The sequence below is a fragment of the Melospiza georgiana genome, chromosome 18, assembly GCF_028018845.1.
Source record: "Melospiza georgiana isolate bMelGeo1 chromosome 18, bMelGeo1.pri, whole genome shotgun sequence".
Taxonomy (NCBI): domain Eukaryota; kingdom Metazoa; phylum Chordata; class Aves; order Passeriformes; family Passerellidae; genus Melospiza; species Melospiza georgiana.
This window is the reverse complement of record NC_080447.1, coordinates 5,477,228-5,494,940: the sequence shown is the minus strand read 5'-3', so window position 1 is coordinate 5,494,940 and position 17,713 is coordinate 5,477,228. Positions and strand designations below refer to the sequence as shown.

Here is a 17,713-nt window from a genome sequence, read left to right as displayed (position 1 = left end):
TGATGGTTTGCAGTCACTGTGCACGAATATCCCTTGCAAGGGCTCATTTCTGCTCTGCAGTAGCGCTGTGAGTCACCAGGTGCCACCAGCGAGTCATCTCAGCCTCTGCTCATGTGCCCGCCGCTCGGATTCCACCCACAAAATTCAATATATCCGAGGTTTGCTCCCAGACAAAAGCTGCCAGGACAGAGAGGATTTGGGGACTTCAGCTCCCCAGGACAGCCTGTCACCTGCACCTGAGACACTGGGGCTACGTGCTTTCCTTCCTGTGTCATTCTCTGCCTGGATCCCATTGCTGGAATTTCAATTCCACCTCCAAAATTGCATATATGCAAGGACTGCTCCCACACGAGAGACGTGGTGCTGGGGAACAGGCAGAAGTGCTCTGAAATGGAGGGAAAGCCTCTGATTTAAGCCCTTAAAATGATGAAAAAGGGTGAGTTTCCTTCAATTTAACCCCTTAAAATTAGGGAAGAGGAGGGGTCTGCCTTCACTTAAATCAGCCCTCATGCTGTCACATCCAGTGCAGTAAGCATGCTTCCTCTAGATCTCATTATCTTCTGAACTGAACTGTACTGTCAGCATGTACTCTTAATCATTCTTCTAAGTGATAACAGGTTTTAGTTCCTCCAGCAAAATTAAAGCATAGAACTTTTGCCAATGACCCCGTGGCCTTGAGCTTTGAAGCAGAAGTGCTTGTAAAACAATAAACATCTACCTCCCTTTCAGAAAAACCTGACTGTTAATGTGAAGGAGTTGCAGTGGCTATCTCCCCTTCAATCTTTTCCTTGATTGGAGATGACCTCTGAAATGGAGCATTTCATTCAGTTTGTTTTGCTTCAGTAATTTACAACAAACCTTTGAACAGAGAGAATCTTGTTTATTTCTGGACACCCGTTTCCACTAAAGGCTTTTCTCAGACTAGCACAAAGACTACCACAATCAGCCATCCTGAATCATCTGGACAAAATATGAAATTCATTGGCTTAGACGTTTCTTTCTTCATTCTTTCCACCCTCACTGCTCTTTGGAATGCAGGTAAGTGATTTTCAAACATTTTGCTGCTTTTAACTGCAAATTGTTTTGACTTCTCTACTTCAGAATACACTTACTTTGGTAAGAAATTGTGGATACCGTTTTTACAAGCTAAAGTAAAGGCACACAGGCCAGCTTTTACCTGCATAGTTTCATTTTCAATCCCTTCTTCTGTAATTTTCAGCAGGTCAGTGGATCTCTTCTGTAAGTAAACAGACAATCTGGAGAATGCAGTAAATATATTTAAAGACAGAGAAAAACTTTCCAGCTTCCCATATTGGACAAGTGCTTTTACTTCTCTTCTTTGCATTTTCCTGTGCTTGTTCTTCACCACCCACCTTGATCCCTGCCTTTCTTTCGCTTGTGTCCTCCCAAATAATCAATCCTCCCATAGTTACTTTTTCATAATTGGCTCCAGTTTTGTAAGAACCATGTCCAAATTTAGAATTTCTGATACTTACCTAGATCATCTCAGCATTGCACGGTATTCTTGATATAGCTCCCAAACACTGTTATCCTTGCAAGATTCCACTTCCCAAAAGGTCCTCAGTGCTCCCCCAGCTGTCTCTGCAGCTTATTCATCTCACTTAACTCCCCCTGAACTTTGTGAAATCCAGCTATTTTTTACAGTGCTACTGTAATGTCTGTCTTCTTCTCACTGTTTTATTTGTTGAGTGGTTTTCCATGTGATGTCCAGTGATTACTGACAGTCTGTAAGCCACAAGCCTCCTCACCTCTCTGTGTATCTGCCGTGTTAAGGCCTGACTCAAATCAAATGCACAAAACAAAGACATTTCAATTTCTCTTAATAAACTTGTGTTGGAGCCCATTTCATTGCTGATTTTAACTTTCCAAGAGCATTGGCTTTCTGTTCTTAATGATTGCCATGTAGGGTTGATGGTGGGGTTCTGGTACATTTAAGAATTATCCTCAAAAATAAGTGTAATTGGTGATACTCACTGAGGGGCTGCTCTGGAGATTTATCTATTTATAACATACAAAAATACCCATGGAATTAATGAAATTATGTACTCTCTGGGAGGTAAATAAGTGTATTTTGCTATTCAAAATGGAGCACCCTTAATGTGCAGGTGATTACAACCTTCACCTAAATACATTTCTAAACTAACATAACCAGCCCATTTTATTTACTTACAGCAGTCTTTTGGATGATGTACTTGTGCTTTTGAGAACATCTAGAAGAGTTCAATAACATTCCTGACTCTTTTTTTCTTCCTTTGACAAGGAGCTGAAGACTCTTGTGCACAGAGATGTGGGGAGCTGCTTGGTACCTGTTCTTGCCAGGTGACATGCCAGTCCTTGGGGACATGCTGTCCTGATTATAAAGAGTTTTGTCTTCAAATTTCTCCATACTCAGGATCTCTTATGGGAGGCAAAGACTTTGTGATTAACAACACAGCTTTTGATCCCTCTTCTAAGCTAAAATGCAGGTGGGCCATGATTTTATATTCCTCTGCCAAAGGGAAGCAAAACTTAAAATCTCACTCTCCAGCAATAGGCAATTACCACAAAACAAGACCAGTCTATACAGGAGTGAAAACTTTGTAAAGTTGTTAAAATCCTGAAATGTACAAAAGTTCTTCTCAATCTCACCCTCAAGGATACTTGTGGACTGTATTTCTACACAGGACTGTTTCTTTTAGGTGGAGTTACTGTGTGGTACAATCATAACTCTGCTCATTCTTCCCTTAACATATTAAAACAGTGACTTTTTGGAAGAGTTTCCTTTCAGGGCACTTGTCAATATTTCTTTAGCATTTCCCTTTGTGGGAAAAAAGTATTTATTTCTTAATCTGAATGAGAAAACAGCAAGACAGAGATGTAGGTAGGACACCTGATGTTTTTCCTGTAAGAGAAAGCTGTGGATCCTAATTGTGTCAGCCTGTATCACACTTAGGTGCATGTGGCACGTGCAATACATACAGTACACTGAATTTTGATGACCCAGATGTTGTGCTATTATTTCCACAGAAGGTTCTGAGTGAGATTTTGGAGTCCTTCCCATCTGGGTAGCAGTACCTGAAAAAGTTTTCAATTCTTTATTTGGAAAACCTTTGACCAAGGCATTCACTCTGTAGAACACAACTGTGCACTTCGAAGTACCTGCAGAGTTACATAATTATAGCCAAGGCAAATTGCAGTGCAGAAAAGCAAAGGTCCTATTTCCTGGCAGGCCCCAGCTCCCTCTGATACTTGGAATAGATATTCAGTCCCCATATATCAGTCTTGAAAAGTCACAGGTGAGGTTAATCCCCAGGACTCTGGGCAAGAGCCCTAACTGGAATCAAATGGTTAAATAACAAGTGGTGCCTTCTGAGTTAACCTTTGCAACAGAAATGCTACAACAGCATGAAATTCCTTTTGTTGCCCTCACAGGACTTACCAGGGAAAAAAAAAAAACAAATCAGAAATTTGCAATAACTGCATCATGGTCATTGTTAGCGACCCTGTAATCTTACTAATGCTATAACGTTATTTTCCTCTTCCTGTTGCCCATTGTTGCTAATTTACCATATCTCCCTCCCCCAGAAATTAAATAGTAAATTGAAGGTTTGTAGATCGCTGTATGTTTGTGCAGTTCACAGCAGAATTCATATTGATGCAATGAGCAGATTTTTCCAGTTTATATTCCCTGCTACGAGCAAGACAGCCCCAGACTTGAAATGATCCCCTCATGACACAAGGTTGCTTGTTGAAGAATATTCAGAATTCTCCTTCTATCTATGGTGACATTAAAAAGTGTTTTCAACATCTACAGGTTCAAGAAGGAAATCACAACCAGTGGCTATATTGACAAGGATGGAAAAGCCCACTGCATCTCCCCATTGCTTTATGAGACTGGTTTCATCCCTTTTGAAGTTTCTACAGATTCTGGGTCAACGTTTCCCTACTCTGGAACTTGGTTATCAGGTTACTTATATCTACAGCATTCCTTTTCTTGCTATATTCTTCCACCATGCATGCAAGATTATAGAAGTCTTTTCCTTTAGTTAAGTTTTATTCTTCCTTAACAGGCCTCAGAAAAGAAAGTCTCACTCGCCTCATGTTAATTCATCTTTTGAGAGATGAACTTTCACAGCAATTGAGTAGCAGCAGCAGCATTAACTGATGAAAAGTCCTGCTTTAAAAAGAGATTGACCAAAACTGTTCCCACCTCATCCCTACTTCTATCCCTTTTTGTCCCCTCTTCAAATAATTGCATTGTGGTGTTGTAATCTAAGGACTGCAAGTATTAGTAAGGGTTGCATTCTATCAGCTTCAGCTTATTCTTTTCATGTCATGCATCCTGTGCTGTGTAAAACATACCCAGGGGAAATCCTGCTAAATCTTAAATAATAGAGTAGCACTTTTTCAGGACTATGCAAAGCCAAAATGTCATTAGCCCTCTTTTTCTGCTCTGCAATGCAGTACATCACAGCAAAGTTTCAGATGGAGAAAAATGCACTTTGGTAAATGAGACAAAATGGCAATACTATGGCACCTCCAACACTGGTGGAAACTTAACTCTTACCTGGACACACCAGACACTTGAAACAACTCATGTCAACATAGAAGTCTGGGGATACCAGGAAACAGGTAAAGTGACCCTTTTCCTACAAGCATTTATCACACACAGAACTCTTGTGCAGAGCTCTGCACAGCTTGTGGTCACTTTCACTGCAACCTGCAAGTGTAAATAACTGATTGCAATAATGTCAGCTTTTCCTCTTCATTTATATATGGGTGGAGACATCTCATTTCAATCTTGTGGCTATTGCTCTTTTCCAGCATCCAAAACCTTTTTCCTCCTCTCTCTGACAGGTGACAGTTATTCAGAAAACTGGAGGGCTGAATGGAAATACCTTTATACTTTGGCAAGAGAAACCCCCAATACAGGGAAATATTCTTTCCTTCCTGTACCTGCTGAGGGAAATTACAGTACATGGGACTATGGAATTTTGAGAATTATACCCAGCAGCTATTTTGATGGGCAGAGGCAAGTGAATATTATAATACTAATAATACTAATACTAATACTAATACTAATACTAATACTAATACTAATACTAATACTACTACTAATAATAATAATAATAATAACTACCTTATAAGCTGTTGTCTCCTTTGGCATTCAAAACTGAGACTCAGGCTCCATTTCCTGGGAAAAAATGGGGAGAAAACTGGAAGGTCAAAAGTGAGAAAAACTCATGGGTCAACATACAGACAGTTTACTAAGGGAAGAGGAGCATGGAGGAAGAATTATGAAGTCTCCCATGAGCAGACTGATGCACAGTTAGTCACCCAGTAAGGGCTGCTTTGGAAAAACACCCCTGCAATTTTAGTAATGGACCTGCTGGTCTAGGGCATGGAATATCCCTTTGGTCAGCTTGGGTTGGCTGTCACAGCTGTGCTCCCTCCTGGCCTTCTCCCTGGAGCCAGCACGAGACACAGAGAAGACCTTGACACTGTGCCAGCAGGAGATAAGCTGGTTTATCAGTGTTATCAGCACTGTCTTGGTCACAGATCTAAAATGTGGCTGCTATGAAGAAAATTACTCCAGCCAAACCCATGCTCTCAGCAGAGCAGTATCTGCTGATTCTTTTGTTTTGTCACAACTGTGAAGGAGTCCCTAATTGTGGGACTCAATCCCTGCAGCCACAGCCCTTCCTCTTCTATTTTGTATTCAGGTTTTTGCATTCCTTCAAATTTTATGGCCATTTTCTTTTTTTTCATTGCATATTTCCCCATGATTTTTGGTGAACTACCTTTGTAAGTGCTCCATGGTTATTCCTTCATAATTCTTCTATATCTGCAGGTTTCATGTAGATGGTGTAGACTGTGAGTACATAAATGCCACCTCTTCAGTGTTACAACATATTGCTAATATGTCAGAACATTTTTGAACATAGAAGGATAACCTTTTCCCCTTCTAGAGGGCTTTTTATTACACTTTGTATAGATTTTTTTTTCATGGGGGAAAAGCAGAGTGGCTTTGGAACATTTCAAGGATTCTGAATGATTTCTGTAGCCATTAGTTCTGATATTACTGCTGTTGTTGTGTTTTGTTAAAGAATCCAGATATTCTTCATTCTGGCCTAAATGAAATTGCAGTGTCAAAAGGCATGAATACAAAACCTTCCTCTAAAAGGATCTATGTAAGCCAGAATCATGATTACTAAAATGTATTCTGATTATTGCATACTTGCTGCATGCTGTCCTGCCACCTTTTGAATTTGAAAAATTTTGATGTGCCATAACTTTTTGAAGGAAAAAGAAAGCAGTGGGCTTTGCAATGAAATAACTTGAAAGTCAAAAGATGCTTTTAATTATAATTAGCAATTGAGCCACAGTGCTACTGTCAAAATAATGCTTGTTCAGCTATCAGATCTATTTTTTGTTTCTCTTTTTTACCAGCAATATTCCATCAATCTGGAGCCCAGACCATGCATTGGCTTGGCACCTTGAGAAAGACTTCAGAAATGACCCAAATGCATGGGCAACTGCAAAATGTATGGAATGGGACAGAAAGGAAGAGTTGCTTCCAAACTTCAAGGAAGAAATTATAGACTGCCCTTGCACCTTGGCACAGGCAAGAGCTGACACTGGCAGGTTCCATGTAAGTTATTAACTGATCCCTCTGGCTTATTACAATTCCAGGTGGAAGCTTTAGGAGTGCCAAACTCCACACACACACACCCCTGTTCCCTCTCTAAACATCATTACAAGGACATTAAATTACATATAAATTTGCCCAAGTAGAATATCAAATGGCAGAGGTAAATACAGCTTATCTAGGCAGTATGAATAGAAGTGCCTATAGAATAGGAGATGGAAATGACAATCAAACAGGGAATTAAAACAGGAGTTCCAACGGCAGACTGAAAACACTCTGTGGAGCTGGGAGCAGGGATGGCTTCTTCAAGATCCTACAGGATCACAGTCTGTGTTTGAAGGTGATATCCCATGCTGTGACAAACTATTTCTGCCTAGATTTTCATACTTTGCTGCAAACCCTTCTGCCATGTACATCAGAGCTCTAATCCATTATTTCCTTTATCCTGCTTCCTTCCTCCTTCTCAGCTTCACTGTTATCAAGGAACTGACAAAAGCTAAGAAATCAATTGCCATTCAGTCTACACTTTCACTTACACTGCTGATCTGAGGACCAGATGAGAGTGACTTCCTCTCCTATTTATGACACCAAATAGTGGCATGTGTGGCATGTGTTTATGCATTTTAAAAAAAAAGTTTTGGTAAATATTGTTACTATTCTGGTTATGAAGCTCCAAACATGACGTTTAAAAGCTTGTGAAGATAAAGAATAGATCTACTGCCTCTATGTAAGAACACAGGATAAACATTTACTCTGTGTCTATGTTTGTTGTACACTTACAGTTGAATTCCCATCTGGCTGCCTTTGTCTTCAAGGTCTGTTGTAACAGACTGCAAAATGTTCAGGTCAGACACGTGCTCCAGACACTTGAGTATAAAATTCACCATTTTTCCTATCATTCCACGCTGTTCAACACAACCTTAACCAGTTCATGTCAACTTTACACACCTGTCAGATACAAAAGGTGGGAACAGAATGTAAGAACAGAAAGGACAATGAGGCAAGAAGCCCATTAATTGTGAACATTGATCTTTTTCAGACAGATTATGGCTGTGATATTGAAAAGGGGAGTGTGTGTACTTATCATCCTGGTGCTGTGCATTGTGTAAGAGCCATTCAAGCCAGGTAAAGAACTTCTTTTAAACCGCATTTTTTTGGTTAATCTTTTCATCTCAGAGACATCAGCATCACAGAAGTCAGGGGTGAAGTCTAACTGGATATCACATAAAGCTTGGCTAACAAAATATTTGGCTGTATCCATAAAAACTCAGTAAGCAACCCCTAAATAGAAACGAACCCCACAGAGGTAAATGATGATTTTCTTGCTGCTTTTCTCAATCAGTCCCCGGTATGGGGCTGGACAGCAGTGCTGCTATGACTCCACGGGAACCCAAATCCTCACATACGACTCCACCGGAGGCAGCACACCTGATCGAGGACACGACTGGGGCTCACCGCCTTTCTTGAAGCCTCCCCGGATACCTGGCTTTTCCCACTGGCTTTATGATGTTATCAGCTTCTATTACTGCTGCCTGTGGTCTGAGAATTGTGACTTCTACATGAAAAGGCGGCCCTCTAGTGACTGCAGGACGTACCGCCCTCCCCGAGCTGGTAAGGGCTCCAGATTTCCTTATGGAGTGTAGATTTTTCATAGTGTTGGCTCCTAGAATATTTGTATATGTGCATATATGAGTTGACAATGGTGAGGGGATAATGTCCTGTGGAAAAATTCCATGGAAAGTTTCTCTTGATATATCACTTACAAAAATCTGTGTGTTTTTTAATTGTGCTGCAAGATTTTCTGTTGTTGAGCATCTCACTCATCCCTGGAACCTAAATAGCCAAAGCACAGTAGTCAATGCCCACAACTTTATATCATCAGTGTGGACTTCTTCAGAAAAAAACGTGGTTAGAGGTGGTTAATGACAGGTAGGAAGCAGCTAGAAAAGCTGTCATGGTGAGAAACATTCATATCAAATAAGAAAGTTTTACAATTTACAAGATGTCTGGTTTTCTCCTGCTTGCTTTTAAATCAGTCTTCAAGTCTTGCCATATCTCTGTTGCTACCACATTTTGCCTTCTATGCTGCTGAGATGCTGTGGTGTCCAGCAGGACTTGGCCTCCCATAAAGAAGCACCAAGAGGCAGCAGTTTGCATCAGGAAAAAAGGAGAAAACTGTAGAGGACATTGCACTAGGTAGTTAGGGGTCATGAATGAGTGGTCTGGCTGCTTAAAGAAACCCCATCAAAAGTATTGGCAGAAGTAGAGTTTGAATTTGTGAAAATACAACTTTACAACTTGATGGCAAGGCTCATTGAATTAGTTACTATACAGATTAAAGCATACAAAAGAAGATAAATTAGTAGGAACTTGCAGGAATTTACATGGAAGTTGGAAATGCAAAAGGGGATTAAGGGTGCAAAGGATATGGATGCAAAGATAAAGCAATAGCTCTGTATTCATGTCCAAATCTCCCCATATATGGCATGTGACAGACTTCTCTTTCCTTTCTCATGAACTTGAGGAGTAACAGGTTGTGATTTTTGCTTGATCTGAATTCTCTTTTTGTTTTTAAAAATAGCATCTGCTTTTGGGGATCCCCATTTCTTTACATTTGATGGTCTGAACTTCACCTTCAATGGCCTAGGAGAATACACATTGGTAGAGTCTGATCTCACATCCCTGAGAGTGCAAGGGAGGACACAGCAGGCACACTTTCCCAATGGTAAGAGAGGAAGTAGAGCTTCTGAACTTCTGAGATTTGCAGAACTGAGATTTGATATTTGCTTGATTTGCACTTAGCATCAATCCTCCTGCCATCTCTAGTCTTCTTTTTTGGCCATTTGTGAATAGTCACCATTCTGAAGATAATCAGAAAGCAGACAACATCTTCAGGAAAAGCTTCCCAATCGAAGTTTAATTGCTAGGTTTTTTATTGGGTGTGATTAATGGAAGTGTAAAGTTTTCTACTGTGTTTAAGAGCTCCAAAAAATTCTTATTTCTCTCCATGCCCATTCTCATCAATAAGGAAACAGAAGGCCAGTTCTAGAAATCAGGCAATGCCAGCTGATGCATTTTGATAGCATTGTTTTTTTCCATTTGGAAGGAACTGGGGCTCAGGGGACAGGCCTGTCTGCAGTGGCCATGCAGGAGGACAACACTGATGTGGTTGAAGTGCGCTACTCTGAGGATCTGCACCTGGAGGTCCTCCTGAACCAGAGGGTTCTCAACTTCTCTGAACAAACTTGGATGGACTTGAAAGGTTAGTTACACATATCAGCCTTGTAAGCAATTCCATTCTGATGGAGCCCATGGATAGTTAAAGGTGTCTCTAGGTGCATGCATTTCAACTCTTTTTTTCAGCATCCTTTTGTCAAGTGTTTTAGGTGGCTTCAGTGTCCGTGGTTTCTATGTCCTCTTTCAGTTGTTTGTAGTGTGAAGGTGTGGCTTCCCTTTAAATGCTTCTCAGAGTGCAGCTCAGAGTGGAAGGGAGGAAAAGCTGTATGAAAAAATGGTTAAAACTGATGATTTAAACTGATGCTAAAACACAGCATTTTTTTTACTGTGGATAATCAGCTGTTTTCTCTTCCTCTCATGGTTATAGGTCTCTTTCTCTATTCTACACCTGATCAGAACATCACAGTGATGTTCTCTTCTGGGTCTGGAGTGGAAATAAGGGGAAATGGAGGATTTCTGACCCTGACAGTTCTGCTCCCAGAGAAGTTTATGAATCACACATGGGGTCTCTTTGGAGTAATGAATGACAATCTACAGGATGACTACACCTTCAAGAACAAAACCACCATGTCAGTTCATGCGAGTCCCCAGCAGGTGTTTGAGTTTGGAGCTAGCTGTAAGTAATTTCTGTGGTCTGTTATTACATTTTCTTTACAAATTTAAGACAGATTATGATTTAAGGACTAGGAAATTAAGTCTGTGCCAAGCAACCAGTACTGGGGGAAGAGAAGGGAGTAAGAGAAATATGCCCTCCTCTACCCACCTGGGGAGTGAAAACAGAGCCATGGTGGAGGACTTTTGTTCCTATGTCTCTTCCAGCTCCAGCTACATTTCTGTAGATAAACACTTGGATTAATAGCAGAAGGTGGTCTATGTTGGCAATGTTATGGATGAATCTCTTCCTGTCTCCGTCTCCCAAGGGGCAATTGAAAATGGAACTTCTCTCTTTACTTACGACTCGGAGTTCTTACTGGACAGTTTCTTTTATGGGGACAAGCACAATGCCTCCTTCCTGCCCGTGTTCTCCCCTCATGAGGACCCTGCTGATCCCCTGCTAGAAGAGATGGTCTCACACTGTGGCTCTGACCCATTCTGCAGATTTGATGTCCTGACAACAAGAAACCTTCAAGTGGGAAATTCCACAAGGCTTTCCCATCAGAATCACAAGCTGCTGGTAGAACATCTAGAGCCAGGTGATACAACGTTCCACAAAACATCATTACAGAATAACAGGATATTCTGAGTTGGAAGGGGCCCTCTGGGATCATCAAGTCCAAACCTTAAGTGAACAGCCCATAGAGAGCATCACTATAGATATTTCTACAGGGAAACTAAAGAGTTAACACTGTTTGAGGAGGCTTTGCTTAACTGTAGGTTCATGTACCTATAAATAATCTGATTTTAGGGAATCATCTTTGTACCAGGAAATCTCTGTACTGATAGAATACTTAGGCAAACTCAAAATAAATTTCTTTCCATTTCTTCCACTATAACACCAGAGCACAGAAAGTTTATCTTCATTTTATATGCATTAATCTGTCTTCCTTGGACTTAAAAATAAATTTTAAAAGTAGCAGGAAGTATTGTCTTTCAGATAGTTTAAAAATCTTTGTTTTTCCATGAGTTGCCACTAAAATTCTGTTTGAATCATTGTAATGGAGATTTGCTGGTCTAAGTCCTAAATACTCTAACCAGATATGTTTCTTTTATTAGTGATCTCTTGTGGCTGGCTGGATCAACCAACCAATGGAAGAAAGAATAGTACTAACTACCTGCTGGGCTCAACCATCAATTTCACCTGCAGTGAGGGCTATGAACTCACAGGAGGGTCACAGGAGAGAACCTGCCAAGAGTCAGGAACCTGGTCAGGGGACACACCCCAGTGCAGCCAAGAAACAGGTCTGTTGCCTTTTAGATATCACATATTGTCACTAAAAAATCATTATCAAGGACAAGGCAACCTCAGAATACCATGATGGCCCTTGACAAAAGCAACTTCTCTTACTTGGTAAAACATTGGACATGAGATATCTGAATTTCTAGAAAGACTGTTATTCAAATCTATATAACAGGTGACTTAGGGTGGTTTTGTGTGTTTTGGTGGAGATATTAAAGTTTTTGTTTTATCAATGGGTACAGGTACCTGAAGGCTGGGTGAAAAGAGGATGGAGCCAGGATTTTTTTCAGTGGTCCTCAGGGACAAGAGCAGAGGCCACAGGCATGCTCTGAAGCACAGAAGCTTACCTCTGAACATCAGAAAACCCATTTTACTGTGATTGTGACAGCACTGGCACAGAGAAGTTTGAATATCTCCCTCCCTAGAGATATTCAAAAGTTATCAGGTCATGGTCCTGGACAACTCACTCTGTGTGGTCCTGCTTGAACAGGAGAGTTGGACAAAATGACCTCCAGAGTTCCCATCCCACCTCAGCTGTTCTGTGATTCTGTGATTTGAGAGCAGACACAGCCCACACTTGTTGAACTCTTTCACTTTTTCTTTCTAAAATATTATCTTATCTCAAAACATAATTCTATTATTCTGTAGCAGTAAAAGTATTGTGAATGATGCAATAGTATTTAGTATAAATAACACAGATTTATTCCCCCTCTTGTGTCACTACTAATAGATTATCAGTTAGTCTGGGATTGTTGGATTTAGTAGCAGTTTAGTAGCATAGGCTGTCTCTATGATTTACAGAAAATGGCCCAAAATTTTCTTTTTATTCATTCACCACATACACTCCAAATGTCCTCAAGATGGCAATATTTCAAAGCACCAGGGTGGTGCAAGGCCAGATGGCATGTTGAAGCACTTTCAATGCTGAGTTAATAGCTCCCAAAAGCACTCATCAAATAATTCATACTAACATATTCTCCATTCTAAGACCCTTCCAAAGAAATGTGGGAAGTGCATTTCACATCAGCAACGAATTCCTGTCATGCTGGCACATTTCATCAGCCTCTGCTGCCTGTACCAATTGCTTGTACATTTCCAGTGCAGTTCTCAACTTAGCAATATTTGTAAGATGAACTGCAGTGAGTTTGGGCAGCAGAAAAATTCACAAAGGCCAGATCTTAAATAGGCAATGGCAAAACTTTCTGCCAAGCTGAAAGCTAAGAATATTTTTCCACTGCTGCCATCAACCACATACATACTGGATGAGAGCCAGTCAGTCTCAATAAGCAAAACAGATGCTGACATTTACACTAGCAAAAGGGGGACAGAAAGGCAGCCCTGTGAGATCAGAGGAAAGGAGATGGAAGATATGCAGGGATTGATTGCATTCAGAATGATGGAGATGTGACACAGCTTTGTGGATAAGCAAACAAAACGCACAATGTTTTCCAATGCTTTCCTGGAAGGTGACAAAGAAAAACAAGGTGTGAAAGAATTTTATTGATCTGATTGCAACAAAGATCTTCCTTACTATTTGATATTTTTTGCTCTAGTTAATTTGCAATGTGAACCAAAATTGATGGTTTTTATTAGCTGCAGGAAGTTGAAGTATGGCAAGGCTGCCCACAGCAGCAGGATGCTGACAACACCAACGACTGAGCAACACAATATAAAATACAAATTTGTCTATTCTTTTTTTCTTACTGCTATGCCCTACTAGTGGCATTTATAGCTAGCCTTGCTTCTCCTTCTTCCATAAGGTGCTCTGCTAGATGTCAGTGATTGTTTGTGAAGGCTATTCTATTGACAGATCCAGGTCTCTACAGAGAAGAGAGACAATACAGTTCAAATTTCCTTTCACTAATATCTAAACTTCTCATATTTTTATAGCATGGACAGCTAGTACTTGCTTTCCAGTAAATACATTTCTGCCCCTGGCCCAAGACACAGCTGAAATCCAATGCCAGTTTTCCTTGTCTTATTTCTCTACTTGGCTATTCTCTCTATTCTCCATCCCCCAAGCCTTCTCTTCTCCAGAACAGAAAAGGTCCTTGTGTTGTCATAAGCTATTGTTCCCGAGGTCAGTTTTCTCTATTGTTTTCCTCCTTACACAGCAGCATGCTGCTGTTTCACCAACATCCATTTTATCAAGTCCTGTGACAAAGACCTTCTTGACACCAGGAAAATGCTGAAAAAATTAATGGACAGCCCTTCCCAGTTTCTGGGTGCCTGAATGGGTGATCACTGACCTAGCCACTGTGATCAGCAGTCACTTTTTTACTTTGAAAGTGAACTATTAAACACACACTTTGTCAAGTTATTTCGTTCATGCTGCTCAGGAGCACAGGGCCCAGCCCTCTGTAATTCTAAGCTTACAGGTGTATTTCTTTACAGTTCTGTGTCCATGACACTGCAGTTTTGTGGCACATCAGGTTCAAGCTCTGTCTTGCAAATCATCAAGGTTTTTTAATTGCTATATGCCTTTTCAAAAGGGAATATTTAAAATAAAGACATGGGAACCAGGAAAATTTGATAGGAAAAGAGGTGGAAACAAGAAAATGTAATGCCAGTTATTTTACAAAATCCATTTTGGTATTTTGAAATTTCAAATACAAATGATGTTGTTGGGCCTGCATATTGTTGTTTTTGAGTTTTGCTTCCTTGGATTAAAGTTTCCATGGAAATCCTCTGCTAATAATTATTTTGCTATGCTTCTAATTACAATCCCACTGCAAGTCTTGCCAGTACCACAGCAAGCTCTCTTCACAGAATATCACAAAGAGGAAGAACAAAGAAGCCATCCAGCAAAAGCAAAAAGGAGATTCTAGTAAAATGAGATGTAACATCCAGCTAAAAATCATAAGATAGTGGCAGCATATGTACATAGAGTCTTTTTGAGACAGACAATATGGTGATATTAAGGGCAATCTAGTTTTGTTTGCCTTTTGGGTTACATTCTCCTTTCCCCCCCTCCTCCTCTATTCACTTTCAGATTTCCTTTTCCAGTCTCAGGCTCTGTGTAAATGCTGTTCATTTTGAAAAGCTGTCAGAAATCTCATTAGTCTTCTGCGTTTTTTTCAAACACAAAGATTTCACAACAGAGGCAAATCACTGCTGGACTAACTACTTCAGCCAGTGGTGGGTTCTCATCACTTGGCAGGGACTGGTGCCTCCCTGTGAAGGATGTGCAACACAAACATTAAGCCTTGTTAAGAAGTTGCTGGATGATGGATCAACGCTTGTGAAACAGATTATGCATCCCATTTCTTTCCCTAAACTTCACTATGAACCAAATCAGCAGCTGAATAATCTGTTCTAGGATCACAGAAGTGTCTGTTATGCCATCACTGTGTGCTAGGCTGTGGGTTGGGCAGGTGTGACAAAGTGATGGAAGAAATGCAGCCCTGATGTATTGAGGCTCAGATACAAAATGCAGGAATCATTGTCTCTCCCAGACACTTCACTCCACATGCTGCATCTCTTACCTTTTACAAATATTCTTATATGGTAATCTGCCACTGCTTAGTAGAATAAGAAAACAAAATTATAGTTTTTATTCAAAATTTGTTTCATGTCTGGTTTCTTTCTCTCTTTCAGGTGTCCTTGTTAGGCAGTCACAGAATCAAGCAGATACTTTTTTTGTTTTAGTGTGTTCAAACTCTCTGATGTAATGTAGTCACTTCCCTTTTATGTAGATTATTAAGCGGCAAAGGTAGTTTCAAAATTTAATGCCAAAATAGGGGCAATATTTAAAGTAATCAAACCATATGGAATAAAGATTGAAAACTATTTCAGTTGGGATTGACAGTTCCACATCAATATTGCACATTTAAAATGCTGACTACATATTAACCACTAGCCACCCTTTGTGTTACAAAACTTTTGCAGCCACCTGCCCTAACAGTTAAATGTAGGAATTCTGTGAGTTCCTAATCTTTACCAGTTTCAGAGAATCTGAAAGAGTAAAGGGTTGGAAGGGACCTCTGGACATCATTCAGTCCAATCCCACTGCCAGGGGAGGCAGTTCCACAAAAAAGAGAACAGAAAAATTAACACTACATGTACAATTTCAAAAATTGTCATGCAATTGCATTCAAACAGATATGAAGAAATGTATATCAAAGTCTTCATGGGGTTTTTTTGTGGTTGGTCTCTGTTTTTCAGCTATCAAACAAGTAATTGTTATTGGCACTGTCTTTGGATTAGTTGGCCTTGCAGTCCTGGGACGTCTGGGTTATTTATGCACAAAGAAGAGGTAAGCCTTGACTGAACTGAAAACAGAAATGAACCTCCTAAAGAAACAGCAACTGCTATGACTTTTTAAACAATAATTTAGTAATGACCACTGGCAACAAACTGCCAGTGGGCTACAGGTAAAAAAAAAGTGCAACTGATGTATAAACACTTAACTGTGTGTGAAACTGACTAGTGGAGAAAGAGGGCAGAGTAGTGAATGAAAATGGTTTTGCTGGGAATACTGGTGGGCTGAAATGGAGATATGGTTGATTTTCTGAACTTCGTTAGCAACTGTTACAAATTTTTAATCCTTCTCTGTTCCAGTGTTCACAAGTAATAGAATGCCAGCTAAAATGGAATCAAAATTGAGTGAACGGAAACAAAATGAGGTTCCAGCCCTTGGAAAGAAGACTGTATGTGTGAGGAAGAACTAAATACTTCTGAACCTGTCACAAAAAAGAAAAAAAAAGCACAGTGCCAAGCTAACAGAACACTGATATTGTTTTTCAGTATTTCATCACTTAAAAATGCTACATTCACAATGAATTCAGCTCAAAGAAATAAGAATGTGGCATATTATGCTGTGATATTAAAATTTATGGGTAAATCCATGCTACTATATGAAGACCATTTTTTTCTTTCTATATGTGTCACAAAGGCCAAAAGAAATGTAAGCATATTTTCCCCCTCAAAATCAACTTTATATGGCAGGAAGTTTCTGTGTGCTAAAAGTGAGATGCATCCACACTGTGTATTGGTACAATAGTTAAGGCCTACAAACTGTATTTTGATTGTTCCCCTACAGAATAGCAAATTGTTCTCTGCCTGTATGGGTTGCTATTTGATTACACAGCAGTGTTGTAAAGGGGGTACAAGGATGTACCTTGTACAAAGGATGTTTGCCCTATTTCTGTTCCTGACAAAGCAACTTTTAAAATGCTTTTTAAACTGGTCGTGTGGGGGGGGGGGTTTCATATTGGTTGGTTCTTAGCAAAGCTGTTTTACCATTACTAAAATGTCTCGCAGACTGGGTAAAGACTTTGTAAAAGTTTAGACGATTGCTTGAGATTACCACCTTGACACTTTGTCCTTTGGGATCTTCATGTAGATGAAAACAAACAAACAAAAACTCAAACCAAACAAACCACAAACCCAAACCCTATCTTTCTGCACGTGCATTTTCAGAAAGCAACGATGCTCCTTTCGGCTGGGAGCTGCTGGCTGCTGTGTTTTTTGTCGCTCTGGGTGTGTGTTGTGCTGGAAGCGTGGGTGTCCCCTCACGTCCCCATGTCCGTGCCCGCCCGCCAATGCCCCGGGTCCCTGGGCGTGGTGGGCTCCTGTGGCTGTGTGTTCCTGTCTGTGTGGCTGTCTGTGCGGCTGTGTTCCTGTTTGTGTGTCTGTCTGTGTTCCTGTCTGTGCGGTTGTCCCTGCCACCCGCGGCCGGGACAACCCGGCCTCAGCTCCGCCCGCCTCGGGACGCGGCCTGCGGGGGACACGGCGGCTTCAGCAGCCGCGCTGCTTTCGGCCAGCGCCCCCCGGTCACTTCTGTGAGGCGGCTGCTCTGCTTTTTCACTTTTAGAACGACGCCCCAAATGGCAGCGTGCGGTGCTGGCACCTCGCCGCCCGCGTCCCTCAGAAAGTTTGCAGCGTTCTCTCCCTGTGCCGTGTCCGTCTACGCCTTTGCGGCTTCAGGA

The 17,713-nt window shown here is 40.8% G+C and overlaps 1 protein-coding gene across 1 annotated transcript; it reads left to right on the top strand.

The window, feature by feature from the left end:
• The first annotated feature begins 899 nt into the window (after nt 1-899).
• On the top strand, nt 900-16,589 carry SUSD2 (sushi domain containing 2). Its single transcript, XM_058037086.1, has 15 exons — nt 900-1,038; nt 2,282-2,486; nt 3,815-3,966; nt 4,465-4,632; nt 4,858-5,032; nt 6,451-6,652; nt 7,689-7,774; nt 7,992-8,260; nt 9,231-9,374; nt 9,756-9,911; nt 10,254-10,502; nt 10,807-11,079; nt 11,600-11,785; nt 15,948-16,038; nt 16,344-16,589. The coding sequence occupies exons 1-15, from the start codon at nt 972-974 to the stop codon at nt 16,354-16,356; spliced, it is 2,436 nt and encodes an 811-aa protein (XP_057893069.1). The 5' UTR covers nt 900-971; the 3' UTR covers nt 16,357-16,589.
• The last annotated feature ends 1,124 nt before the right edge of the window (nt 16,590-17,713 follow it).

Excerpts from the sequence above, each read along its gene's own strand:
- SUSD2 (XM_058037086.1), top strand. The coding sequence starts at position 972 with ATGAAATTCATTGGCTTAGACGTTTCTTTCTTCATTCTTTCCACCCTC. Across the intron at positions 8,261-9,230 it reads GTACCGCCCTCCCCGAGCTG|CATCTGCTTTTGGGGATCCC; the intron begins GTAAGGGCTCCA and ends TTTTAAAAATAG. Across the intron at positions 9,375-9,755 it reads GCAGGCACACTTTCCCAATG|GAACTGGGGCTCAGGGGACA; the intron begins GTAAGAGAGGAA and ends TCCATTTGGAAG.